Here is a 26,921-nt window from a genome sequence, read left to right as displayed (position 1 = left end):
TGACCTAGCAGTAAGCAGGACAGTTAAGTGGGTGTGGAATCCAACATTGAGTCACAGTGGAAGCTCGATGGAACAGCTCCAGGTGCACTCAACCGCACCGTGGAGAAAAATTTTTTTTTTTTTTTTTTTTTAAACTACAGGGCCTGGGCCTTTTGGCAGCTGTGGCAGTCTCAAGCTTTATTTCCCTGTTGCTTGCCAGCTGACTTTACTCAAACCTTCTTGCCTTAGCAATCCTTGAAAGCATGTCGGTGGCTCCCGAGAGCCATTTAAAGGGAAATACAGCAACAAATGCCAGTCAAGAATTCAGCTTTGTCTCCGCACAACATTTTTAAGTATCAATACGGCAGTCTGCAGTTAATCAAACACACAGACCTAACTTCTAATATGCTTCCTTTATTGGCTTTCCGAATTATAATTGTGGGGGAAAAAAAATCCCGCAGAGTCAAGAAAAGTAGACACTTTCTCTTCCTTTCTTGTCCAGGGTAACAGTGGTTAACAGTGTAAATAGATAAAAATCCAAGTTGGTTTTTTGGAGAACGTTGTCTGCAGACTGCCAATCTTGACGTTTCTAGAGCCAAGGACTCAGAATTCCTTCTTCTAGATGACCGTACCCACGTGGCTCTGCGCATCCAAGACAACTCGTACTTCTTTCTGCGAGTAACCACTCCGTGGTCGTGGGAGAGCGGACTGAAATCCACTTCCCAGCGCTGGAAAGTCAGTGGCTTCCCTTTGGCTAACTCCATCTGAAGCCTTCTGCAAAAAAGCAAACAGGTGTGGAGTGTTAATTTCTCAGTGTGTTTTTCTCCGGAGGGTCGATCGGAAGCCTCAGCGATAAGGATGAAGGGGAGAGGAAGCTGCCAAGTGCGCCCGGGGTTCGGGGAGACCGGGCTCCAGGTTCGGCGATGACGGAGTTTGACTAGGCCGGCTCACCCAGACCTACAAACTAGAGCAACTTCTCCATCCGGTCTCGCCGGCTTTTCTCGGGGCCTCACCTTGGCATGTAGCGCTCTGGGGAGCCTGCGGAGGCGCTGGGTTAGGTGCGGAGCGTGCCGGGTCCCGGGTGCTCCGCGGTTGGGTGTGGTTGGTGCCCAGTCCAACATCATCCTCGGGGGTCAGCGTTCAGATTCCTTGCTAAGCCCAACTCCTGAAGTCGCGGTGCGAACTCCGCACCCAGCGCCTCCCGCATCTTGCATTCTTGGCTTTCTGGGACATTAGTGAAACCACGTGGAAACCTCATCATGTCTCTGATGACTTCACAACCTGAAGATCCGAAGAAGCCAAACAGGTATCTAGGTGGTTGCCGGTATTGTGTATGCTGAGAGCAAAGGTCAGGTGCACTTGGGTTTCCCTCTCCTCACCTCCCATGGTGGATTCCTCTCACCAACCACGCGGAGCCGTATAGGCTTAGCCACACGCCGGCGCTGGCAGAAAAATTCTCACTGAGCGCCACGCCCTGGTAGCTGAAGAGTTTGGACTAGTCCCTGGATCTCAGCAAGGTTTGGGACTCGGTCTCTTCTGTTTTTCTGGGGGAGGTTACTTCCTGGGGCGCGGGGGGGTAGTCTTTGGAGACCGCGCGCCCCAGTGTAACTTTGGTTTTCTTGGCGCAATGAGGGGCGGAGAGCTCGGAAAGGGCCCGGGGCACCATCCCAGCGGGACCTGGGCGCCAACTGGCGGGAGGGTTCGAGTTCGGCCTTTCCCAAACTTGGCCCAAGGGGCGGGAGCCCCGCAGTCCCGGCGGTGACGCGCGCAGTGGCGCGCCGTGTGATTGGAGAGTCGGGCGGGGGCGGGACCGAAGGGACGCGGCAGGCGGCGGCGGTGCCCGGAGCCTGGCCGGGAGTGAGGCGCAGCGGCCGCCGCGGCAACAAGTGCTGGAGCTGAGGCGAGCCGGAGCCGCCCAGACCCCGCCGGGCCGCCGGTCCGCGCACTGCGCATGGAGCGAGAGCGGCGGCGGTCGCGGGGCTGAGCCGCACGCGCGGCTGGGACGTGGATGCGGCCGCGGTCTCCCGCCCCGCCCCGCCGAGCTGGAGGTGTCCCTAGACAAGGTAGGGCCGGGTGGGTGGGCACCGGCCCTGCGTCCCCGCCCCGCCGCGCCAGTTCCGGCCGGTGTGGGCGCCCGTCGTTCCCGGCCGCTCCTCTGTGGCTCCTACGGTGTCTGCGCATCCGCTCCATCGGGTCCTCCTCGCCGCCCCCAGTCTCACTTCCCTGGTCTCCGCACATCATTTCCCTGGCCTCCTCACCTCCCGGATCGCCTTACGGTCTCTCCGTTCCTCCTGCCCGGCTTCCTCACCTCCCGGTCCTTCTCTCCTCCTTCACAGTCTCCTCACCTTCTCCCCAGTTTCTGGGCCTCCACCTCCTTCCCGACCTTCTCACCTGCTCGGCCTCTGCTCTTCCTGCACCCACAGGGAGAGGGCAGTGACACCCTGAGCCGCGCTGCACCCCGCGCTTGAGGTGCGGGCCTGGGCGGCGGGGGAGCATCGCCGGCGATGTGCTGCCCCGCCCGCGCACTGCGCCGGTCTCGGGTGCCGCAGGGGCAGATCAGGTGTTTGTGAGCCTCTGGCTGTCGCTTTCCACCCCCATCCGCTGGCACTGTTATCTCCGGGTACCCAAAGACTGGTTTCTGTGAAACTTCGGGAGAACCTTTCGTGTTGACCTCTAAAAAATATTCCACGCCGCCCGTGTTGAATGATTAACCAGACTCAGGACAGCCTGGGGAGCTGGCCCCGAGACTGGCAGGTGGGCGCACCTGCGGGTCGGGGATCCTTCTGGGGACCGAACACCTAGCACCTGGTTAACTGCGCTCGCCTAGGGTTCCCTGAGCTCCGGGTCTTGGGTGGGAAAGAAGCTCAGTGGAGACTCCTCTCTAGTGTCATCGCGCGCGTGCGAGGTCATCTTGAAAAGTAATGCACACGTTTTGTAACCCGGGTTGGCCCCAGGCTCGCTCCTGCCGCAAATACAGGGTGGCTAGCCTTCGCTCCCGGCTGCCTGTGATGGTTGCCTCAACACTCTCAACTTGACAGCTGGGAACGATTAAACCTGTTCTTTTGTCCCCCGTCCTCACCCCTGCGCATGCCATAGCTTTTCCAGGCTTCGAAGCCAGTGAGTGAAAATGGGCTTCATGTTATTACCGATCCTTCCGGGGTATTTATTTGTGCCTCGGAAAGTGATGGGATGGTAACGAAAATGGAATGGTTAATGAGAAGGCCACTGGGCCTGAGTGGAGATAGGAGGGCGGGACCGGGGCCCAGCCCAAGCGCACTTCTGTGGTGTTCAGATCGCTCACCCGGAGAGGGGATCCGCTCAGGGGCAAGCCGGTCACTTCCCGCCTGTTCTAGTCCAACTTCTGTTTCTTTTGAACAGAGATTATGAAAGCTGATGGAACCGGGGAGTTTTTACACCGGTCCTAGAGCTCTTTAAGGTTTTAAGATCAAAGATTGCAGGAGCCCCGTAGAACTCGTCTGAGTAATTTCCGCACTGTAATCCAGTGCGTTGCCCGTGTGTTTATCAGCAGATCTGCTAGGAACTCCTTTCTCAACGTGGAATACTGCTTTCCCCCTCAGGACTCAGCCTGCTGCTCTTCATTTAGTCTTTTTGTGTAGATGGTAAACGTAATGAAATACCGGGTTCTCTGCTAAACCGAAGAGTCCCTTCACCGATCTTGTTTCTGCCACGTGCTGTTAAATGACAAGTTGGTTTCCCCACTTGAGCCTTGTTCCCCCTGTTTAGTTTTGGAATCAGGATACTTGGACAGTAAGGATTGTTTTTAGGGACAATGAAGATGCTTAAGTGCATGTGGAGATCATAATGAAGTTCCCGCTGGCTTCAACTTACCCTTGCCCCAAACCAGTGATCCGGTGGAACCCTTCAGATTTGCCCGATTTGTCCAACCTGAAATCACCCAAGCTTCACAGACAGAAATAACAGATTTTTGAGACCTAAGAGGTAGTCTTTGAGAAAAACACAATTTGCTTATGAATTGCTTTCCCCCAAACCCATTGCTTTTTAAGACCTTGAGCATAGAGATGATTTATGGTTTTGAAGATTATACTTGTTTAAGAAAAAAATAATTCAAAGTAGGACATGGTGGTTCACACGTCTTTAGTCCTAGTACTTGGAGGTAGAGGCTGGTGGATTGCTGAGTTCAAAAGGCCAGCCTGGGCTTGTTTTGGAAACCAAAAAATAATTTTAAAACAATTTAGATTTCCCTAGTTCTAACATAGTACAGTTATGCTCCAAAGGGAAAGGGGGAACCAGTAATTGACTGTTGACTTTGCCCTATCGTTTGTTCAAATGCGTGAGCATGTTTTCTAAGGGTTATACTAGGAAACAAGATCCAAACATTGCCCAATGGCAGTACAATCCATTATAACACATTAATGGTGGTACATAAATTACTGAAGCTCAGAAATTATCGTGGAGGTCTTTTGGTCTTCTGTAATTGGTCAAAGATTGTTGTGATCAGTCATCTGACATTTGTAGGTGATTACGGATTAAAGCATGGATTGAATGAGGCCCACTTCTTTTGAAAGCAGTAATTATTTCTTAACAACCAGTAAAGTCATCAGTAAAGGAGACAGTGCATAGCCCCAGCCCATCCCACCTTGCCCTCCCTCCATGTACTTCTGGCTCCTTCCCTCTTCTGGACGCAGTGGGCACTTGCTGAGCGTATTTAAATGGTCGGACGAATATATTCCTCTCTGGAGAGGCAATTACTGTTTGGATAAGAGGTGTGTGCTTGTGAGGTGAGACTTTTTGAGAATTGATGTAATGATTTCATCATTATCCACTGCTGGGGAGTTTGCCAGACTGAACCAAGCCTGAGTGAGAAGCATGAGGCGCTTACTGTGAGTGGAGGATTTGTTCCTTGTGCACTGGGGAACGCTATTCCTCCTGAGCTTTCTATTTCCTTCAACTGTATGTTGCCCCTTCTGTGAGTTTTTTACTTTCCCTGCCTGCTTCGTTTGCTTGGCTTAATTACTGTTAACAAAATGCAAACTCTTTGAGAACCAACATTGTATCCGATTAAAGTATAATGCACATTTTAATGTTTATGCACTGTTAGGTGTCCACATTTCCTATGTAAATGTAAGAAACTATTTCAAATTACTTTTTCTGTCTCTATAGACATTCTCTCCTGCAGGGTTTAATTCCCCACCCCACCCCCATTCAGTAGGTCAATTCCCAGTAGTCAAGCAATTGATACTTGACACGTTTCATTGTTACATTTTTTTAAAATTCTTTTTTTAATATTTTATTTATTTATTATATATGAGTACACTGTAGCTGTCTTCAGACACACCAGAAGAGGGCATCAGATCTCATTACAGATGGTTGTGAGCCACCATGTGGTTGCTGGGATTTGAACTCAGGACCTCGGGAAGAGCAATCAGTGCTCTTAACCACTGAGCCATCTCTCCAGCCCTCATTCTTACATTTTAAACTAGGTTTGTTTATAGCTTTCAGTCTGATGTGGTTACAATGTATATGGCTTACTACACGTTCTTTTCTTTCCCCTTAAAAAACAGACTCATTAGTCATGGCAATCAGTTGTAAGACTATAGGCGGGCTCCCTGAGCTGTGCTAAGGCAAGGTAGTTAGGAGCATGAACTGGGAGAGCTAAGGTTTTCCTTTTAGTTATGAGGCATAGTGTGAAGTTGTATGTTTATGTTAAGCAGTAGAACCTGAATTGCTGCTCTAGGCTTCAGTGCTCCTTTTCTAACGGAGCTCACCTTGAAGGGTGATGTCACTGGAGATGTTGCAGCCCCAGAAATTGGTTTTTACCTATCTATCTTCCAGTTAATCAGAATCAGCTGTAGCATATGTAGTGTTTTATAACCCCGTGGGATTTGAAAACTGGTTTTGCCCCTAGCCGTGTGACTGTGGGTAAGTTGCTTGGCCTCCCTGAATCTTAGTTTTCTCAACATGAGATGCTAGGAAAATTAAAGTGAACCATACAGCTAAGGTTCCTGGGCTGCTGAGATCCTCAGTGAGTTTGAGGGTGCCTGTCATCAAGCCTGACATAGACCTCTTAAGGGGAAGGAGAGAAGCAATTCCCACAAGTTGTCTTCTGACCTCTGCTTCTGTTCCATGGCTGGTGCTCACATACATGTACTCATACATGCAGATTTAATAAAACACCAGTACTACACCCGAAGAGGGGGATAACTTAAGGAATTGTATTTTCTCTGTTTAAATAAACTATGTCACTATAAAAGCTAATAAATCTGTTTTGAGACAGTCTCAAACACCCTCTCCACCCTGACTGTGCTAGAACTCAGCGAGTAAATCAGGCTGATCTTGAAACTCAGACCCAGCTTCCTCTGTCTCCCATGTCCTGGTACTAAAAGTACATGTCCCCACACCTGGCTAATGTAGGTCTTGCTCTGTGGCATTTAGTTGAAATAAGAATTGTCCCTAAAGTTGATGACCTCTTATTTTTCGTTGATTTATCTCTGAGGATCCACACTTGGTTGCCTGGCCCAGAGCTGTTTGGACACCTGTCTGGTATGAGCCAGCTTGTAAAAGGTGAGTTGCTAGAACTCCCGAAGAGCCCTGACTCAGTGCCTAAGTGCTAAGACAGTCTTTACCACTTCATGCTTTGTGAATGAATTGTTGCAAAGTGAGAGCACATTGCACTTGTTATAATTGCATGCCTCACTCGGTCCGGTTAAACCACCCTCCAGTGTTAATGGACACATCTCATTCTTTAAATGCAACTTGGATGATTGATACTTTGCTGTTTCGCTTTTTTTGTTTGTTTGTTTTGTTTTTACTTTTCTCCTAAAAGCATCTTTTTTTACTTACATTTACATAGAAACAAAATTCAGGAAATCCTAAAGGAAATTGCCTTTGGTTGCATGGCAAGTTAAGGATACTGACCTGTCACTGACTTCTTGTCTGGGAGTTCACTTCTGTATTTTTCAGCACTTCTGGAATGACCAGAAAAAGCATCTTGCTGGATTAGGCGACATTGACACTCATGGGTCTGCCTTAGAGGGTGCCTAGCTTGAGACCCTGTCCATACAGAAGCTGGCACATTGTTTGAGAGGTGACGGCTGTCTGTACAGCGGCTGTCTGTGGCAGTTGTGTTTGCAGGCAGATTGCTATGATCTGGGCCCCCTTTGTGCCATTGGGTCGAGTCTTTCCACACAGTGTTACAACAAACGCTGGGAGCAGACAAGAAAGGCTTCCTGAGGAAGTGGCAGTGAGACTTCACCTCACAATAATGAACAAAAAACACTTCAGGAGCGGAGAAAGCAGCTGGAGGGCTGAGGGATACAGAAGACACAGCGAGAGGCTCAAACAGGCAAGGTCAGAGGAACGCCCCCTCCACACCTCAGCTTTGGAGAACGGGCGAGGTGAACAACCTTGGTGACCATGCAGAGACAGTTGGGAAGTAGTAGAGGGCCAGTGAATGCTTTTGAGTGATTTTGCAATTGTTGAAGAGAAAATGAGCTCGGAGCTGGTGTAGTTTGTGATCTGTAGACTGCCTGCTTCCTGTTATTCTGACTATGTGGTCTCACAAGCTGGAGGGATCCTTTAACAACTGAAATATCTGGAGGTCACTTCTGTGCAGACTCCTCCTGTTCTTTTGGGATATATTAGCAGTTCTGGTGTCTCCCAGAATATCTACCTTTGCTCCCTCTCCATCCATCACCATCCTACCTTTTGGCTCTTGTGCCTACCACTTCCTGTAGGGCTACTGGTCCTGCCTTGCTCTCCCTGGCCATCAGTGTTAGCTTGTTCCCCAGCCTCTGTTTTAGGCATGTTGGTATTTGTCCACCTACCTCATTGGTTTTAGAATGGGAAAATTGAGTATCCCAGGAGTGGTCCAGGATTAAAGTGTACATTTCATTCGACAGAGTCTAGAGGTGGAAAAAAACCTGACTCGGTGAGGGGGTGGCATTTAAAAACATGAAGCATGAAGGAAGACGTGGAAAAGAGTGAACCTTGGGGAAGGTCTGACTGGGTAAAGTTTCGGTTGGTATCTAAGAGGGACCCAGGGACCAGAGTGCCTGCTAAAGGAAAGCCCAGCAGGGACTGACATTTGTTCCCATTTTGAGGACTCTGGCTAGGATCCAAAGCTGCCAAAGTCAGGAGAAAGAAGAGGTGTGTGTCGGGGTGCTGAAGTCATGTCAATCTGTGTTGGGCTTGTAAGTCAGAATGCAAGAACTATGGCAGGCTAGCTGGGAAGTAGGGCTGGGAGCCCCAGCAAGGAGGAGGGCTGGGAGCACCAGCAAGGAGGAGGGCATGTCTGTGACTACCAGAAAGGGCAGAAATTGAGACTGCTGCTTGACCCAGACAGACCCTAGTGGGGAGGGCATTGACCTTGGGTCAGGTAGCATGACCAACCAGCCCAGTAGAGATTTTATTGAAGGTGGTTTTGACTCTGGGGCTGATAACAAGCATTTTGGTAACTATGGGCAACTGTTTAAGGGCAGTGTTTCCTGCCCCTCTGGGGACTAAAACAAAACAAAACAAAACCAAGGAAAATCTCAGCACCATCTGGTGAGCACAACTTTAATCCTAGCACCACCAGGAAGCAGAGGCAGAAGTATTCCTGAGTTTTGGTCCAGCCTGGTCTACTGAGACCTTGTCTTCAGGCCCCTTGGGGCCACATTCACACCCGGGTGGAATGAGTGCTCCAAGTCCGTGCTCTTACAGACTTTAGGTCTGGCCTTGGGTTGTCAAGGGAAGCCCAGTGACATTTAAAAATCAAATTATTTGAATTATTTGTCTAACACACACACACAAAGATCGACGTCAGTTTATAAACAGATGCTACCCTCTTAATCTTGGCGCTCTGTAGTGGAGAATTCAACCAAACATGAGAAATACTTAGAAAAAAATAAAAACCCCAAAACAATAGAAAGGGATACAACTAAAGTAACAAGTGACACTGTGACCCTAGTCCTGCATTGTGTTAGTGTGTCGGGCTCTGTAAGACAAACTGAGTGCCAAGCCCCTTTTGGAGGCATCGTCTGAGGCTTTGATAGGCACCCGTTGTACCCTGTTTACTTGGCTTGTTTAAACGAGAGGCAACCACTTTACTATTTCTTGCCACATAAGGAATTACCTTCTCTTCAAATGAACTTAAAATATCTCCTATTTCTAACTAAAAATATACTCCTATTTTTAACTGAATGTTTTCTTTTGAGTTTTTTGTTCTCAAGGTTCTGTTGGGTCTTCTACTAAAAAGAAAAAGCTCTTTATAATGGAAAATTTCATGTCCTGTAGTGTGGTGAAGCCTCTGGCAATCCTGTCCTCGCCCCACCCTGCCCATATCCTGTCAGCTGCAGGCTCTGAGGGGAGAGGGAAGTGCCCTGGGTAGGGTGAGGCATATAAAACCCCTTCATGCCCCAGACGATGGATTGCTGTAGCTCTGGTTCCTATAGTAGTACATGCTAGGATTTAGTACTCAGGTGATGGGAATTACTTACTCAAAGAGGCCGAGTTCCCAGTCAGTTCCTCAGTGTGCCCATATATTGAATGAACACCAATTTTTCTTGGTGAGTAGCCAGAGAAAGACACATTACTGTTTCACCTCTTTAAATATGTAGCTGTTAGTCATAGTTGAATGACTGAATGATTTCTCCACCCCCCCCCCCATCACAGGACTTTGGATGAAAGGCCAAAGTGTCCCTATTTTGAACATAGGCGTTTTAAATCTATATGCAACTATTTAAAGATTGTAGCCAAGACAGTCTTCAGATACCTTTCTGTAAGTAGGTGAAGTCTAAGCCATATCCAAGACGGTAGAGAGGATTCAGAGGTGAGCCTGAGGGGGAAGGGTGGCTTGTTTGTGTCACCCCAGGGTTACATGCCCTCAGAATAGTCTTCTGGGAGGAGATGGATGGGTGGTCCCATACCATAGAGCAGAGGCTGCTGGATGCATGGGAAGAATGAATGCCTGGCTCTCCTGGTGGGGTGCTAGGAGAGCATCCATGCTTTAGGGCTCTTGAGGTGGAGTGTACAGTCTGCCTCTCTTGGCTCAGAGCCAGTCTTGGCTTTCCTAGAGCCATTCTGTTCTGGGGAAACCGGCCTGGTAGGGAATGTTCATTCAGGGACTGGATCTTCTCTTCCTTAGAGGGATGGACTCCTCCTCTGTCGGGTGATTGTCCAGTGTCCACAGAAAAGAGCAGAGGGTGAGCCTGGCCCTTCAGGGATGGGGTAGAACTAAGAAGCAAGAGGCCTTGAGAGTGGCAATGGCACTCCTGGGTGAATGGCAGTCAAGTCCCTGAGAGTTCGTGGGGGGGATGGCTATCTGCCCAACGAGCTGCTACTTACTGCTCAGTCAAGGGCAGAGGGCAGAGAATAGGTTTCTAGTTCTTCTTGCTGCCTCTGCTTCTCTCAGAAGTCAGACCCTCAGCCAAGTTTCTGACCTTAGAGGGGGTCAGTTTCTCCCTAAAGTGAGGGAGGAGACTTAGTAACCATTTTCTTGACTTAAGCCTTTTGTGGGTCCTGGGTTATATCTACAGCTAGGAGGAGCACAGTGAAGACTTAGGAGTGGGACTTGTTGTTTACTTTTTTCTCCCTAAAGAAAACCAAAGAAAACCGGGGCTAAAATGAACACACCAAGTAATGAGTTCTCTTGTCTTTGTTTGCTTCGCCTTGCTAAGAGTGGCGCTCGAGTTCTGGGTATGCTAGACAAGTGCCCTGTTACTGTGCTGCACTGCCAGGCTCTGCTAGGGTTTCCGTGCCTAGGGTTTTGCTTGACGCCCGGCTGACCTTGGATCTACTGTGTAGTGAAGAACTTCTGGTCTTCTGGTTTCTGCTCCCAATGAGACCACAGGCGAGTGTGAACACACCTAGTTTGCGTGGTACTAAGGATCAAACCCAGGGCTTCTGGCAGTATGGGCAAGCACTCATCCAGCTGAGCCACATCCCCAGTTCTCGTGCCTGTTTTTTTTTTAGAAGAGTCAGGTCGCTGTCCTCTAAGAGACTGTAATACAGTAAGTCTCAGAGTCCTGGAGTCTCAGCCGGTGGTCTCTTATTTCCCTTGGTGTCTTCTTCACAGTAACCAAGGACGTGTTCTCTTTTGGGGAAACGTGTTACTGGATGCCTTCATCCTGACAGCAAGAGAAGTTAAGACTTCCCAAAGCAGTTTATTAGGTTACTTAAAATAAACACAATGTTTGAGATGCTCTCAAACTAGATCTCACAGAGCATAGGACTTACCAAATATAGTTTGTTAGAGTTGAGGAAGACTGACTTTGCGCATAGAGTACGAGCTGAGAATAACTTAGGTTTGTGTCGTGTGTGTGTGTGTGTGTGTGTGTCTGTGTGTGTGTGTGTGTGTTTGTGTATGTTTGTTTTAAGGCAGTCTTGTTGGTTAACCCAGATGTCTTCACCCAGATGTCTTGTGATCTTCTTGACTCCCCAGTGAGGGAATTACAGGACTGTGACACCAGGCCTGGCTTTACATAGCTGATTTAAATCTTCTACTTAATGTGTGTATGTATGCACGTGACGTATGTGTGTACCCATCGAGGCCAGAAGGTCTGGAGCTGGAGTTACACATGGTTGGTTCTGAGCCTCTTTTATGAGATGCTGGGAACTGAACTCTTGGGGTCCGTAGAAGAACAGCCAGTGTTCTTAACCACTGAGCCATCTCTCTATCCCTTAATTGAACATTTAGAAGATTTAATTTTAATTTAAAGTATGGTGTGTGTGTGTGTGTGTGTGTGTGTGTACATACATGCACATTTGCTCCTCAGGATTAGAAAAGGGCATCAGAGCCCTTGAAGCACAAGATGATCACGATCATTCTAATAGTTACTTAAAGTTTGTCCCCCTCACTGCTTTTACTGACTTTTTACTGTATGAGTCTATAGAAATGGGTACCCAGCCCCCAGCCCACCTCCACTCCAAGATTACCAAGCCAAGATCAGTGGCCTGCTTATTTCCAGAAGCAATTACACACTTTATATGATGGGATCTGTTTCTAGTCCAGTGCTGTAATCTTCGCTTGTGCATTTTTATTACTTTTTAATTGCCTTCTTTCTCCCTTTCTCCATCCCTTGGGCCTGTGTTTGTTTATAGACCTATTTAATTGTGACTGTTTCCTGAGAGGTGTTTTCAGGTTCCACTGTCTTGAGGATGGTACTGAGTAATGTTGTCCTAGTAATTGCAAGTGAGGTATTAAAGAGAAAAGTCTTTGGACAAAACTCACTGTAAAAGGACTGTCAAGTAGCCAGCCAAGGACTAGAAGGGAAATCGTGGCCCATGTATGAAACTATCCAAGAATGATTGTCCCAAGCAGTGTTAGAGACTTGATCAGAAGGCGTAAGCTTCCCTTAAAGCTGTGGGTGGCTGCACCAGCTCCATACCTTGGCACTCTTGGGAGGTCAGTCATGAGGACCAGGAGCTTGGTTGAGGTCATTGTTCCTGTGCAGGGAGTTCAAGCCTACCTGCTTGGAGACCCAGTCTGAAAAGCAGCAGAAAAACTTCCTTTTATGTTCTGCTGTTTGCTTTCCTTGGTCCTGGAGCCTCATGTGCTTCTTGTCCTCAGCAAGTGGCAGACTGACTAGAGATAAGAGTTCTGTTGCCCTGTCAGACATGTTGTCAAAAAGTGAGAAGTCAGGTACGCACCAAAGGAAGAAGTAATAAAACCACCCCAAAGTGGGTGAGGGGACGAGAGGGTTTACTTTGTTAGTGAACTAGAATTAATAGACTGTGGAAAAGGACTTTGTCACCAATAACTCTCCTTGCAGGATGACAGTGACAGTTGGTTCTCCCTGTGGGTAACCTCAGCATAGTGAGGCTCTGGGGACTTTGGTCTTCCTCTGTAAATCTATAAGGATCTATAAGGAAATCTCTCTGGTTGCCTGGACTAGGAATCTGTTTCTTTCTGCAGATGGGCTGCGATCTTGTAGGAATGCATATGTGTGTTGTTGGGCAAACAGTTGAGTGCCGCTGTCGCGGGTGCTGTTCCTAATTACCTTTTCTGCCTCGGACAGGCTGTTCTCAGGGCAGGAGAGCCTGGGTTGTGGTACTGGTTCTCTTCTGTCTGGCTCCGCTGGTGGAGGGAGCTGAGGGCTGAAAGTTCTAACAGGTTTGCATGAACACGTCTGTGGCGGGGCTAGTTTAAGCCTTTGGCAACCTTTCATTCTGTAGTGTGAATAGGTAACTAACCAAGAGTAACTCATGAGTCATGAAGCACCTACAGGGGATCCCACCCATGGCCTGAATGATGCCTGCTCCCAAGCCCGCATGGCTTCAGGGCAGAGATTGGTACCTGGCTGGTCATTTGCTGTATGTTATCTCTTTCTCAATTTGTTTTCTTTTAGTTTTTGTTTTATAAGAGACTCAGTCCTTGGTTTTTCTTAGAATTGTTTATGCCCCATTCAAGTATCAACAAATGCTGTGATTAAAGACTGTTCTTCATTAGTGGTATGCTACCTCTTTGATGTTGGTGGTGGTAGACCTCACCGGAGCATAGACTCTGGGTCCGGTTCAAAGGTCAAAGCTCAGCTGTACTGGGATTAACTCTCTACAGCTTAATTGTTTCACACTTGAGAGCTGGTTGTGAAAGGTAAATGACACGAGAACATCCGGGACAGAATACTAGGCAAAGGACAGAGTAAGGACACTGAGAAGAAGCCCATGAGAAGGTGGTAAATGAAAAAACGGACATGTTCTCTTCTGGTGAAGTGAAGGACAGTGTCCAAGGTCAGTGGGTGGCCTTGTGTTCCTGGGTGAACAGAGGCAGAGGTCAGTCTGACCTTCCTCTGGTGGGTGCAGTCACAGTACTTCATGCTAAATGACTTTGAAAGCGTGTGTCCTCTTCGCCATTTTCCTGAAATATTCAGATGGTGGAAAGATAGATGTCACATTGTCACTTTTCAGTTAGAGGGAAACAGTCCTGTGTGGTCACACATGTGCAGAGCCTGGCGGAGGCCAGCCACCTGTTCTTTTCAGAAGACATGCCCCAGCGAACCCCAAAGCCAACTGCATTTTTTTTTAAAAAAAAAAAAAAGAAAGAAATCTCATCTTTATCTGTTTATTTTGCATACACTTTCAGCTTATGCTACAGGGGAAAATGTTAGAAACCAAGTGTCTCTGCCTTTCTGTGGTAGAGCCCGGCAGAGATGGTGATGTATTTAATGCTTTAAGCATTGAAAGGTTTCCGTTACATTGTAACTGCACCTGCCTGCCAACGTTCACCGTGGACATTCACATTGGAGCCCTTCCTTCTCTGTTTATTCCGCGTTGTGATGCAGCTGATCTGTTTTCACTTTTGAGCAGAGGTGTGAAAGAAAACATGTAATCTGTCTGGCAGCCCAACCTGTCAGGTTAGCCACCAGCAGCCCATTTCTAACTAGGAGAATCCCGGGGTCCACCGGCCCCTACCCACTCTGCCCTGGTGTCTCCAGAGCCCATCTGTCTACAGTTGCTTTGCTTCCCACCCCCAATTACTGTGCACCCTGCCACTCACCATACTTCTAAAATTAGCCCTGCTGTACAGTACAACCCCTCAGGTCCTGTCTCTGCCCCCGCTGTCAGTTAAAGCTGATTTATTGTCTCTGCTAATTTCACTGGAGGCCCTTGTTTGGTGGCCTCTCCCCTTAACTCCAGGTTAAAGGGACAATATTATGGTTAGAGGTGACTTTGGGTTGAAGGCACAGCAACTGTCAGCTTGCGCTGGTTCGTTGGTTCCTTACAGCCTCTGCTGCAGATGCACCTACTGTTGCCTAACCTCTGAAAATGGATCTGGGCCGTTAGCTATTTCCCTTTACTTTCTGTACGTTGATGGTTCCTGTTCTGCTGGCAGGATAGAGATTTTCTTTCTTGAGCTCTTGTCTGTGAATGGTGAACGTGTGGTCCTGTCTCTAGAGTGTGGGCTGCTTTTCCCACGCTCCTGGATGCCAGGCCACAGCTTGCCACGGTACCTGGCAATGCTGTGTTCTCTGCAGCAGAGTGACGCCGTGAGGTCCTCCGCCTGTGTGTGCATATACCTGGGCCCTGTGGGGCTGGCTCTATAGTGAGATGGCCAGCTAGGCTGTGTCCTAAGCTGCACTGGTCTGGTCCCCTGTAGTACCTTAGAATTCTCCTGAAGAGAGAAGGCCTGTCAGTTTTTGGCTCCAAGAACATTGTGATGTTTCCTGAGATTTCCTCTCAAGACTGACACTGACCACTCTTTCTGAAGCTCAGGTTCCCAAACTCCAGAGAGTCTTTGCTCCCTATTCACCTTCAGTACATAATGGAGCAAGGCAGACTTATGAAACAAATACTTTTGTGTAAGTCACATGTAAGCGACTTTTCTAAGGTTGTATGCATTTATACTTTGTATTTCTGCATTATATTCACTGCTGTCAGTGACTGTCAGATGCTGAGTGGTGCTAAGGCACACTACCTGGAGCAGATGCCTATGTGTAGGACACCCTGACAGGATATGAGGGCGAGCCCCATGGGGGCCTTGAGTTCCAGCTCCAGGAGAGGGGAAGATGCCAAGTGAGGATACATGTCCGTGATGCTTGCCTTTGGGCGCTTTGTGTGCAGGGGGCTGATAACGTGAGAGTCAGAGTTGTAGCAAGCAGTGAAAAAGAAACAAAGAGATTCTGGGATTTTCCCCCGTGCCCAGGACCAGAGAAAACTGGGTCTGTTAGACATTCTGAAACTGTTCAAGGTTTCAAGAGTTACAAGTGTTAATCCACGTGTCCTCCTTTTGGAGGTTCAGTGGGTGGATGAAAATGTCTTAGTCAGTCGAGAACAAAACTGGAGAAATGTGCTGTATTTAGTATTTGGCGCGGGAAGCAGGAGCCCCAGAGGAGAGCTGTTGAATGATATGGTATTAAAGACAAGAAGCTGGTCTGTAGATTATCAGGCCATTTTACACTGAGGAAACAGGCTTGGAGAGGTCAAGTAAATAGTAGCTTAGCTCTGATTATCTGATGGGAGACGTTGGAAGATACCAGACTGGTTTTCAGCCTGAGCAGGGAGAGGGGGTCTAGGCTATTTATCTGCTAGCCCTGGTTTTTGAGACAAAGTTTCTCTGTGGCTCCCTGGCTGTCCTGGAAGTCTCTCCATAGATCAGTCTGGCCTTGAGTTCAGAGATCTGCCCACCTTTGCCTCCCAAGTGCTGGGATCAAAGGTGTGGGCCACCTCTGCCTGGCACTAGTCCTGTTTTTAAATTATATAACCTTTCTACCGAGGACTGTACCATCCTCTCCAGCTTTATCAGAGATAGGGCAAGGCGACCTTTGTTGCTTAGTTCTCTCTTCTCTTTCTGAATGGTCTGCATGTATTTACTTGAAGGATAAACACAGAGGTAGATTTATGTCTTTCATTTTGTTTGTGGTGCCAAGGATGGAATTCAGGGCCTTTTGCAGGCATACTCTGCCACGAGATAAACTCTAGCCTAGGTCTGTGATTAATTTTATTTAAATGATAAATTCCATTTGAGAAAAAAAGAGCCATACTGGATTATAGGGGAAGAGATGGCGAAGATCAGAGCATGTCCTGCCAGACGCCTTGGTCTGTACTTCTGCCTGTGGGGACATGTGGCCGAATTGACTATTCGGAAATACTTTTCCCTTTTAATTTTGGCCATGGAGGGGAGAAAACTAGTAAGTAGAAATTCCTTAGACTCAACTCGTAGTTCTTCTGTGGCTTGCAGACAGAAAACTCTGGCAGACATGCTTTTATTGATGCCACGGAGACTCCTGGGGTTCCCTGCCTGACTCTGGCAGTAACCTAGCCAGGCCTCTTGTACCAATTAGGGCAGAACTGTAGGAATGGCCCGGGCCTTCTGGTCCTGCTGGTTGCCTCCCTGGTAGTCTGTCATCTGCCATTTTGTCGGAAGCTGTTCTCTCCTCAGAACCACTTAGCTGCAAACTGTGTCTGCCTCTGTTTGAGCAGGACCCAGGAAAGGCTGGGAATGATCAGGCTGCAGATTAGGGCCTGAGACGTGAAGGTGTTAGGGACACCAGGCTCCCAGAGCAGCAGGCCAAGGAATGTACAGTGCTAATCTATGCTAAGGCATCCAGCTTGGGCTTGCTTCTCTCTCCTATTCTCTCTGAGATTGGCTGGATTGATCAGCAGCGAGCCAGGCTCCGTTAGAGGCCTCTAATCCATTCTCCGTGTATAGCCATAAGCTTGACTTCTAGCCTCATCCGAGCTTGACTGGGTCGGTCACTTTTATTTTATGAGAAAGGTCCTGCCTTCTGCTCCTAATGTGTGTCATCAAGATTTCTGTTGCTGTGACAAAAATGTCTGTGCTAAGGTACTTAGACTTGAAGACGGGGACGTTTATTTGGCCCATGGTTTTGACCGTAGTCACTTCGAGTCCCATTGCATTTGGGCCTGTGGTGGCCCAGTACATCATGGTGGGAGCTTACACCTAAGGGACCCAGTCACCCAATGACAGGAAGTGAATTGAAGAAAGGAATACATTGGGTCCCATTGGGTCCCTAACATCCTTCCACTAGGACGTATTTCCTACAGGTCCCACTGCAAGGTGGGGGACCAGGCCTTCCGCATTTAAGGTCCAAGCCTCATAGCACCTTGGTACTAGGGGAAATGCTGGGCATCTTGGTTCAGGCTTTCAGCCTTGCCTTCGATGTGTTGCTGGTACTCTCCCTGGTTAGCTGTTGTTGGGTGTCTACTTAATTTGCTTGAGATCCTTGAAAGGTGGGGTGGGGTAGCCATGGCTTAGTGAGAACAGGTTGTCATTGCTGCCTGTTGACATTCTGGAGTCTGCTGGCCAGTAACTCGCTTAGGTGCCATCTTTTAAACTGTAGGGAACCTCTCAGCAGTATGCACTTCAGTAGCTTTCGATGTCCTGTCAACCAAGAATCGCAGTTGTCCAGTGTTTTGGAGCCTTAAAGGAAAGAGTCTGGGTGGCCTGGAATAGCCTTTCTTGGTCTTGGTTACAGTTAAACTGACAGGGTGTGGTAGTGCGATGGTCTCCTGTGAGTGGGTAGCCTGCAGGCTAGGATTACACAGCTGCTGGTTAGTACCACAGGAAAGTCTTGAAATTGGTGACTTTTGACAACCATGTGGTGGGGAAAAAGAAACTAAGAAACGAAGTCAAGAAAAAGAAACTGTGACTTCCAGCTCTCTGAAGGACACAGAAAGCTGAGGGTGGCTTCTGGCCTCATGGTGTGGTTCCAGGGCAGTCTGTCCCGGCTGAAATTTTCTTCACTTATGAGGTGTCAGCATAAGAGGCATTCAATAAATGTTACTAATCTTACCTGCCTCTCGCATCTGATTTTTGATTTATGGTACTTTTGTGGGTTGAAATGTCTAAATATAAAATTTTAGTAATTAACTTATTTTAAATAAAGTAGCCACTGAAAATAAGACCAGTGCTCCTTAGTCTCTTTCCTCATGGTTGCATCCGCTTGCATAGGGTCCTAGTTCAGCCATTCAGCAGTTGCGTGATCTTGGGCAGGTCTAGCTATTTCCTGTGCTCAGTTGTCTACGAAGGGAAGAACATTTCAGTAGCTTGGTTTGCCAGCTCCAGGTGCCAACAGACGCATTCCTGCTTTACTTCTATGTCCAAGAGCCTTTCTAAGAAATGACATGGCACTTGGAGCTACGTGTGGGCATTGAGGGAAGGATGTGGACAGGGCCACGGGAGGCTGTGGAGGCTTTGAGGGTGGGAGCCAAGCTTTGGGGATCCACACAGCCTCCAGATGAGACCCAGTGGGACCCAGCCTCTGTTATAGTTAGTGTTACTGCCCAGCAGCCATTAGTATCTTGTATTTCCTGTGAGTACCCACATAGCTTAAGCACGGCAACTGTGTTTAGTAATATCTTTCTCGCCCCTGCATCTCCTTTCCAGATATTCTAGCTGCAAAATAAAAAAGGAAGGTTTTTTTTGTTTTGTTTTGTTTTTTTGGGGGATTTTGGTTTTTTTTGTCTTTGTTGTTGTTTCTGCTGTTAAAGTGTAGAAGTCTGAAAAGTATCTTCCTTGGCTGAGTGGTGGCGCACAGAGAAACGTGTGTACGTATGTGTGTGTGTGTGTGAGAGAGAGAGACAGACAGACAAACAGACAGAGACAGAGAGACAGAGAGAGACAGAGAGACACACACAGACAGAGAGACAGAGAGAGACAGACAGACAGACAGACAGACAGACAGGGGGCAGATCCTGAAAAGTGTCTGTCCCTGTTGGAAGAAGTGGAGAAAGTTAATATTTTGGTGTTTGCATGTAGGAATTTTTTGTTTTAATTCAGGGCCCCATAGTGTTGGGTGATGCCATTTCTCCAACTTTGGTATCAGTATTTCTTAAATTCCTTTTAAGCAATGTAACTTCCTGTGGGGGCCGGGGACCTAAAAACCACAAAATGGGCTTCATGTCTGCAGTGGGAATTACTTAACTACTCCGAGAGCTTTTCCCACAGTTTCTTCTTCTTCTCTTTTTTAAATGGGATCTTTGCCTTATATCTCATTCTTCTGTGAAGTTCTCTTACTGTCACAGTCTAAAAGCAGAGTTCCCATACAAGAGTCAGTATCTAGGTCCCAGTAAAAGATGACGTCTAACTCCGGGGGATGATTACTTGAGAAACTCTCCTCAGGTAAGTGAGGAAGAATACCTGTTTGCCATTAGTGGAAAGGGTGCCTCCAAGCCTTTGTCTGTCCAGAAAGGCTTCCTGAAGGGACCTGGAAGGAGCTTTTTCTTCTCTCTCAGTTCCCTTTCTGTGACGGCTCACTGAAAGGTCACAGATGTGAGCGCTAGACTCCAGGCCTCCAACCTTTTCATTCTTGAGCCAGCACCTTAAACTTCCCCAGGTACCTGGGCATAATGACCAGCAGGGATGGACACTTTCCAGACATATTCCCACCGACCTCCACCTGTGTGGTCTTGGAACTCCTGCCTCTGAGTGCTGGGCTTAAATGTGTGCCGCCACCACCACCACCACTCAGCTAAGGACAAGCACTTTAAAGGATACACTTTGCGCTTGCCTTTTAGGTAGTACTCAGCCTCTATCCCTGTATTTTCCTCATGAAATGGTATCCTGTGAACTTGGCTGAGGGTTGAGGTGGGGGGTAACGGTTCAGGCTCTGTAGTTCATGGATCTCTTTAGCAAGTGCATGTGAGAAGACACCGTTTCTCAGAGAGCTTCAAGTGCATTCACATGTCCCAAGGATTAGTGGTGCTGGGAGGCAGCCAGCAGTGAAGCACGTCGGTGGTTCGCCCAGAAGACCCATGTGTGGTAGCTAGCAACACAGTCTTAATTGCTGTTCAAGAGGATCTTACAGTTTCTACCAGCTTCTGCAATATGTGCACTGACCTACATGGCAGGCAAAACACTCCTAGGTAATTAATTCGTTAGATGATTTTTTTTTTTTTTTTTGGTTCTTTTTTTTGGAGCTGGGGACCGAACCCAGGGCCTTGCGCTTCCTAGGCAAGCGCTCTACCTCTGAGCTAAATCCCCAACCCCTAGATGATGTTTTAAAAGAAGGATTGATAGACTTCACGTGGATCAAACTGGATCCCAGTAATCCCTGGCCCCACAGCCCTGGTGTGCAATTAATTGGTTTACCTGTAGTCATTTTCCTTCCGTTTACAGTACATCTTAGGAGACTAGCACTGGAATTTCATAGCCTGCCATGTTGAAGTAGTGCGCGTGCTTCTGTTTTGTTCTGTAAACCTTTTATTTAGTGTATCTCAGTTAGTTTGCTGCGTTGGACATCTCTGTCTAGCAATGAGCCTTCACCTGTAACCACAGTGAATACTGGGTTTGCTCTGAGCACCCTTCCCTATGTTTGCTTCGTGATCGTTTTCTCCGTTCATTCCCGAACGTTTCCTCGTTACAGCTTGCAGAGGAGAAAGAGCTCACAAGCAAAAGACTTAGTCGTTCTGAGGGAAGTGCACTTGTGCATGCATGTGTATGTGTGCGTACATGTGTGTGTGCATGCATATGTGTGTGCATGCGTGTGTACATACATGTGTATGCGTGCACGTGTGTGTGTGTGTGTTTGGGGAAGGCCTGGAGAGATGACTCAGTGAGTAAGAGCACTCACAGAGAAGTTCATAATCATCTGTAACTCCAGTCCCAGGGGAATCTTCTGCCATCCTCTGGCCTCCCTAGGCACAGGCACAAGTGTGACGCACATGAATACATGCAAGTAAACACTCATCACCTGAAGTAATAACAAAAGCTTTGAGAAATAGTGGGAACCACTTACTTTCGAAACGTGTCATTCGGAAGGACTGAGTTTGGGGTGGTGGCCCATCCCTGTAATTTCAGTCCTTGGGATGTGGAGGCAGAAAGATTGGAAATTAAAAGGTTATGTTTGATTACGTAGTATGTTCGAAGGCAGCCTGAGTTTTATGTATGACCTTATTTTTTTTTTTTTTTTTTGGTTCTTTTTTTTGGAGCTGGGGACCGAACCCAGGGCCTTGCGCTTCCTAGGTAAGCGCTCTACCACTGAGCTAAATCCCCAGCCCGACCTTATTTCAAAAACAAAAAATGTCAGACTTTAAAAGTATCTGGGTTTTTTTTCCCTAAGTTAAATGATTAATTCTTCAGTCAGCATCAGATTACGGGCTAGGTTTTGTAAGACTTATTTGAAAGCTCTTCTGAACAGAATTGACCTGAGAAGGGTGTGAACAGTTAGATATCATTCAGACCGTGTGACCAGGAGTGCTGTAAAACTATTAAAAAGTAAGACCTGTTTTACATTTTTTTTCTTGTGGTATACGGCAGCTTTCCTTTCTGCTGGCTGGGGCAGGGGTGGGGTTCAGGTGGCAGAAGTCACTGTCAAACAGTGACAGAGGGCTACCTGTTTGAGTGTATTCCTTTCCTGAGTGCAGTGGCTTAAATGTAACCAAGGAAACACTCAGGAGGGTCCTGTGCATTTGAGCTTTGGAATTTGGGCCCAAACATTGTAGCAAGACCCTGTGTCCCAAAACTAAATTAACTATCCCCAAACAAACTCTTTAACTTATTGAATGGCCTTGGTATCTGGAGGTTTTGGTTCCAGATGACAGAGTTCTTGGATGTTCAAGTCTTAAATGGTGCATTGTGACTAATCTAACACATTCTCCTGGGGACACATTTAGTTTGTTGTTAAGAGAGTCTTTTGTAGCTCAGGATGGCTTGGAATTTGGTAGGTAGCCAAGGTTGACTTTGATCTTGCAGTCTCCTTCCTTAGCCTCTACGTACTGGGAATGGAGGTGTCTCCCAGTGCTCTAGGCTCCCATGCTCTCTGGTAATCCCTCCTTTCCTTACATTGTGGGCAACATCGTAGACACTAGGAAAATAGTCCTTACACGGCATTGCTGGCAGATCGGGAAGGGCAATGTTTGGTACAGGCAAGCTTGTTTCCTTTCATATACTTAGTTTTATTTTTGATTACTTTGTGTAGGGGTGAGTGTTCTTATCTGTGTGTGCGTGTAACATGTGGGTAACTAGTGCCTGAGAAGGCCTGAAGAGGACATTAGATCCCCCAGAACTGGAATTGTGAGCTGACATGTAAGTGCTAGGAGCTAAACCTGGGTCCTCTGCAAGAACAACAAGGGCTCTTAACTGCTGGGCTGTCTCTTGTGTATTTACGCAGTCTGTGTCTCTCTAGTATGGAGGGCTTCACTGAAGCTGGCTCTTTATACACTGCTAGATATATTACAAGAGATATAAGTAATCCTGACTTTCTAGGAACTGAGCTGCCATAGTAGAATAGTCTCACAGTGTTCTCGGCGCAACAAAATCCCTTTTTGTCACTTTGGGATTCTCTGTAGAAGCCAATGACCTCAAAACCACCAATTCTCTCTTTTTTTTTTTTTTTTTTTTTTTTTTACATCGGTAGGTTAGGACATAATTCAGGGTTGGGTCTGCGTTTTTAAATGACGGAAATTTAGAGTGACTTACATGACACTGTACATACCGTAACATGTAACTTATAGCGATGTTATGTGTGTGTGTATATTGAGTCACAGAATTAAAAATCCGTTGTTATGAATTGTAGGTGAGTTCGTGTGCAGAGCTCTGATTTGTATGATGTACCTTGTTTGCTTCTGCCCTCCAAGTGTCTAAAATACGCTAACCGTTACTTACTTACATAGTGACCATAGTGGCCCAGGCGGGATTTCAAAAACCCTGTATACGAAAATTACATAGTTTGTGCAACCAACCCCCTTTGTAGGTGGAGAAGTTGAGATTTAATTTGAAACCAGAGCTGTTGAGTCCAGAGTCCTTATATTTTTGGTTGTGAGCCTAGCCTTTAACGGCTGAGCCATCTCTCCAGCCCGAGTCCAGAGTCCTTATTCTAGAAACATTTGTTCTTAGGAAGACTTCCTTTTAAAAAAAATAAAGAATGGGTCTCACTGTGTAGTCCTGGCCCGGAACTGGGTGATTCATCTGCCTCTGCCTCTTGTGTGCTGGAGGGAAAGGCGTGTGTTGCCATGCTTAGCCTAACGCCCGTGGGCATCATTCACTTAACTAACACACGCTCTCCTTCCTTTCCCAGATATGAGAAATGAGTGTGGGGCGTCGAAGAGTAAGGTTGCTGGGCATCCTGATGACAGCAAATGTCTTCATCTATTTGATTGTGGAAGTCTCCAAAAGCAGTAGCCAAGACAAGAATGGAAAGGGGGGAGTGATAATACCGAAGGAGAAGTTCTGGAAGCTGTCCAGCCTTCCCCGCGCATACTGGAATAGGGAGCAGGAGAAGCTCAACAGGTGGTACAATCCCATCTTGAACAGGGTGGCCAATCAGACGGGGGATCTGTTCACATCTCCAAACACAAGTCACCTGAACTATTGTGAACCGGACTCGACAGTCATGACAGCTGTGACAGATTTTAATAATCTGCCGGACAGATTTAAAGACTTTCTCTTGTATTTGAGATGCCGAAATTACTCGCTGCTCATAGATCAACCGAAGAAGTGTGCAAAGAAGCCCTTCCTACTGTTGGCGATAAAGTCCCTCATTCCACATTTCGCCAGAAGGCAAGCAATTCGGGAATCTTGGGGCCGAGAGACCAATGTAGGGAACCAGACAGTGGTAAGGGTCTTCCTGTTGGGCAAGACACCCCCAGAGGACAACCACCCTGACCTCTCGGACATGCTGAAGTTCGAGAGTGAGAAGCACCAGGACATCCTCATGTGGAACTATAGAGACACATTCTTCAACCTGTCTCTCAAGGAAGTACTGTTTCTCAGGTGGGTGAGCACTTCCTGTCCAGACGCCGAGTTTGTCTTCAAGGGTGATGATGACGTGTTCGTGAACACCCATCACATCCTGAATTACTTGAATAGCTTATCCAAGAGCAAAGCCAAAGACTTGTTCATAGGTGACGTGATCCACAATGCTGGGCCCCATCGGGATAAGAAACTGAAGTACTACATCCCAGAAGTCTTCTACACTGGGGTCTACCCACCGTATGCAGGGGGCGGTGGGTTTCTGTACTCTGGCCCGCTGGCCTTGAGGCTTTACAATGTAACTGACCGGGTCCACCTCTACCCCATCGATGACGTTTATACTGGAATGTGCCTTCAGAAACTGGGCCTTGTTCCGGAGAAACACAAAGGCTTCAGGACATTTGATATTGAAGAGAAAAATAAGAAAAATATTTGTTCATATATAGATCTAATGTTAGTACACAGCAGGAAACCTCAAGAGATGATTGACATCTGGTCTCAGTTGCAAAGTCCTAATTTAAAATGCTAGAATACGCGTGAGCTACTCTTCACAGAAAGGCCTAGCCTGACTAGTTCCCATGGTGTGTTTCCACAGTAGGCAAGTTCTGTGTGAATCGTTAGCCTTCATGAGTAGGTAGCCCCCGGGCCTCCAAGTCCCCAGTCCCTCGCCTGTGACGAGGGAAAGAAAGCGGAGGAAGATAAATCACCGAGGCAGGGTGCGTGGTTACCGCCCTTCTCTGGCTGCCAGTCCTCAGTTTCTGCTTTTTCTTTCCTCCTCCAGAAGCTGACCGTGAAAATTTTTTGTTGTTGTTCTTGTATGTAGTGTGCTCCTGTTTCCGCTTTAAGGATGGATGGACAGATGCCAGATTATATAAACCAAGATTCCGTAGGACACGACCTGGTGGTTTTGTGCAACGGAATTCTATTTATTTTCGTAAGATTTTGATGGATTTTTAAAGTTGCCTAGAAAGTGGACCGACGTCAGCCCTCCCTGTCACCCGGCAGTATTGGCTTTTGTTACTAGAAACTGCTACTTTCTTCACACGAGAGAGGCCACGCAGCGCGCGTAGCTTCCGTGTGTTTGGTTTCCTGGGTGGCATCGTGGTAGTTAACCTAATTTTAGTATTTTGAAAATCGTGAGTGTGATTCCCTAATGGCCAACTAAAGACTGAGTAGCCTGACAGCCATACGGGTCTGTGCGTGTTCAGCGTGGGCCCTTGGAAGCGTTCGTGACTTCCGAACTGGAGAAGAGAAAATTTGCAGGCATTTTCCTAAGTGGTTTGTCAGCTTAAAACTCCCAGGTTCTATTCTTGCCATATTCTCTGTCCCATGTTCATTCCTTAGATAAAACTCTCCTGGGTAGCGGCGCCTCCCGATCTAAGTGGAGGTGCCAGTGTTTTTATTTATTGTTTAGATCAAAGACCAAAACATTTTCTTAAAAAAAAATATTTTGTGTAATGTTTTATTTGTATACAGTGTTGTTTGTGAAATATTTAACTAGAGCATGATTTTATTTTTTCCTCATTTTTTAATTAGTTCTTTGAGAATTTCATACAATGTTTTTTTTTTTTGATTGCATACACACCTCTCCCGTCTCCTCCCAGATACAGCACCTAGCATGATGTTTTAAATGTCAAGCTGTAACATGTTAAATAAAGTTAACTATTATTTTTGAATTATCGAATTTGGATCGGGGGGGGGGTATGAACTGCTAGAGAAAATAAAGTTCTGCCAAATTATCGCTGACTCTTCTCTTGTAACGTGCTCTCTTGAAATATTTTTTGTGCTTTAGAGGGTTCTCCTCTGTGCTACTGGGGACTGGGAAAAAAAGTGGAAATAAAGTAATTGTATTTTTTAATCGTCGTGTGTAGTGAGTGGTAGTCTTTCTGTCCTTGTTTTCCTGTGTTTTATGACATCCTCCCTGGGCTATCTTTCCCAGAAACCATTACAAGTACTCATTATATCAAGTATCAATCTGTCTCTGTGGGTTAGTCATCTCTAATCTCAAAAGCACTTCCCACTGGAGACACAAAATGCACTGTTTGTGTCTTCCTGATGGCTGCGCCATCCCGGCTTTTTTTGCTTCTTTTTGTTTTGAGGGGGTCTCTATGGGGTCTTGGCTGTCCTGGGGCTCAGTATGTTGACCAGGCTGGCCTGGAACTCCTAGAGCCGCTCCTCCCTCTACCTCCAGAGCCATGATGGAATTAATGACCCGCATTTCAGCTGTAAAGCACCTGGCACCCCAGCGCCTTTGCATCCCACATGTCTGCAAGAAGGACCCAGGCTTTCCAGCCGTGGCTTTGCACTTTCTTCCCTTCCTGTCAACTAGCACCTTCGTGCCCTTCCTCCAAGTCCTCCCTGAGACCGACTAAACCATTTTATTGACTTGCCCTGGACTGAGTAACCCTGGTCTGGAACACCCATGTCTGCTACCTTTCTCTATGAAAGGTATACAGAATAAAAACTCATACCCTGTCCTTGGTTTGGGTTGTCTGGGAACATGAGTGCATGGACTAGACATGGAGGGGGAAGGAGTGTGGCCAGAATTCTTAAAACAGATCCACTACTTAAGAGAGTGTTGGTTGAACCATGACAATTTTTTTTTTTGTTTTACTTAGTGGCTTAAGGTGGCCTTAAACTGTTACCCGACCCTACTGCCCCAGCTTTCAGATGCTGAGGTTTCAAGGTTGTGAAACCAGGCCTAGCTGTAGACATTTTTCTTTCCCCATTTTGGCCTTTTGAAAACATGTTCCAGGACCTGGGGTGTAGATCAGTAGGTAGAGAGCTTGCCTGTTATGCACAAGAGACCCGGAAGTAAACCCTAGGGCAACAT

At 47.2% G+C, this 26,921-nt stretch overlaps 2 protein-coding genes across 8 annotated transcripts; one reads left to right on the top strand and one right to left on the bottom strand.

Moving 5' to 3' along the window:
- Nucleotides 1-373: 373 nt before the first annotated feature.
- On the bottom strand, nucleotides 374-4,582 carry LOC102552343 (uncharacterized). 3 transcript variants are annotated; one of them, XM_039092878.2, is made up of 2 exons: nucleotides 993-4,582; nucleotides 374-753 (listed from the first exon to the last, which is right to left on the bottom strand). In XM_039092878.2, the coding sequence occupies exon 1, from the start codon at nucleotides 2,218-2,220 to the stop codon at nucleotides 1,534-1,536; it is 687 nt and encodes a 228-aa protein (XP_038948806.1). In that variant the 5' UTR covers nucleotides 2,221-4,582; the 3' UTR covers nucleotides 374-753; nucleotides 993-1,533. The 3 variants fall into 3 exon arrangements, with proteins under 3 accessions (XP_038948806.1, XP_038948808.1, XP_063129917.1); XM_039092880.2 differs by having other exon boundaries at nucleotides 1,359-4,582; XM_063273847.1 differs by having other exon boundaries at nucleotides 2,371-2,614.
- On the top strand, nucleotides 1,123-25,948 carry B3gnt2 (UDP-GlcNAc:betaGal beta-1,3-N-acetylglucosaminyltransferase 2). 5 transcript variants are annotated; one of them, NM_001107240.1, is made up of 3 exons: nucleotides 1,123-1,327; nucleotides 1,848-2,042; nucleotides 23,415-25,948. In NM_001107240.1, exon 3 carries the CDS (start codon nucleotides 23,424-23,426, stop codon nucleotides 24,615-24,617), a length of 1,194 nt encoding a protein of 397 aa, NP_001100710.1. In that variant the 5' UTR covers nucleotides 1,123-1,327; nucleotides 1,848-2,042; nucleotides 23,415-23,423; the 3' UTR covers nucleotides 24,618-25,948. The 5 variants fall into 5 exon arrangements, with proteins under 5 accessions (NP_001100710.1, XP_006251618.1, XP_006251617.1 ...); XM_006251556.5 differs by lacking the exon at nucleotides 1,848-2,042 and having other exon boundaries at nucleotides 1,147-1,285; nucleotides 23,415-25,946; XM_006251555.3 differs by lacking the exons at nucleotides 1,123-1,327; nucleotides 1,848-2,042 and adding an exon at nucleotides 1,361-1,496 and having other exon boundaries at nucleotides 23,415-25,946.
- Nucleotides 25,949-26,921: the final 973 nt, after the last annotated feature.

The sequence above is a fragment of the Rattus norvegicus genome, chromosome 14 (assembly GCF_036323735.1).
Source record: "Rattus norvegicus strain BN/NHsdMcwi chromosome 14, GRCr8, whole genome shotgun sequence".
Lineage (NCBI taxonomy): Eukaryota > Metazoa > Chordata > Mammalia > Rodentia > Muridae > Rattus > Rattus norvegicus.
The sequence above is the reverse complement of the archived record's forward strand: the minus strand, read 5'-3'. Positions and strand labels throughout refer to the sequence as shown.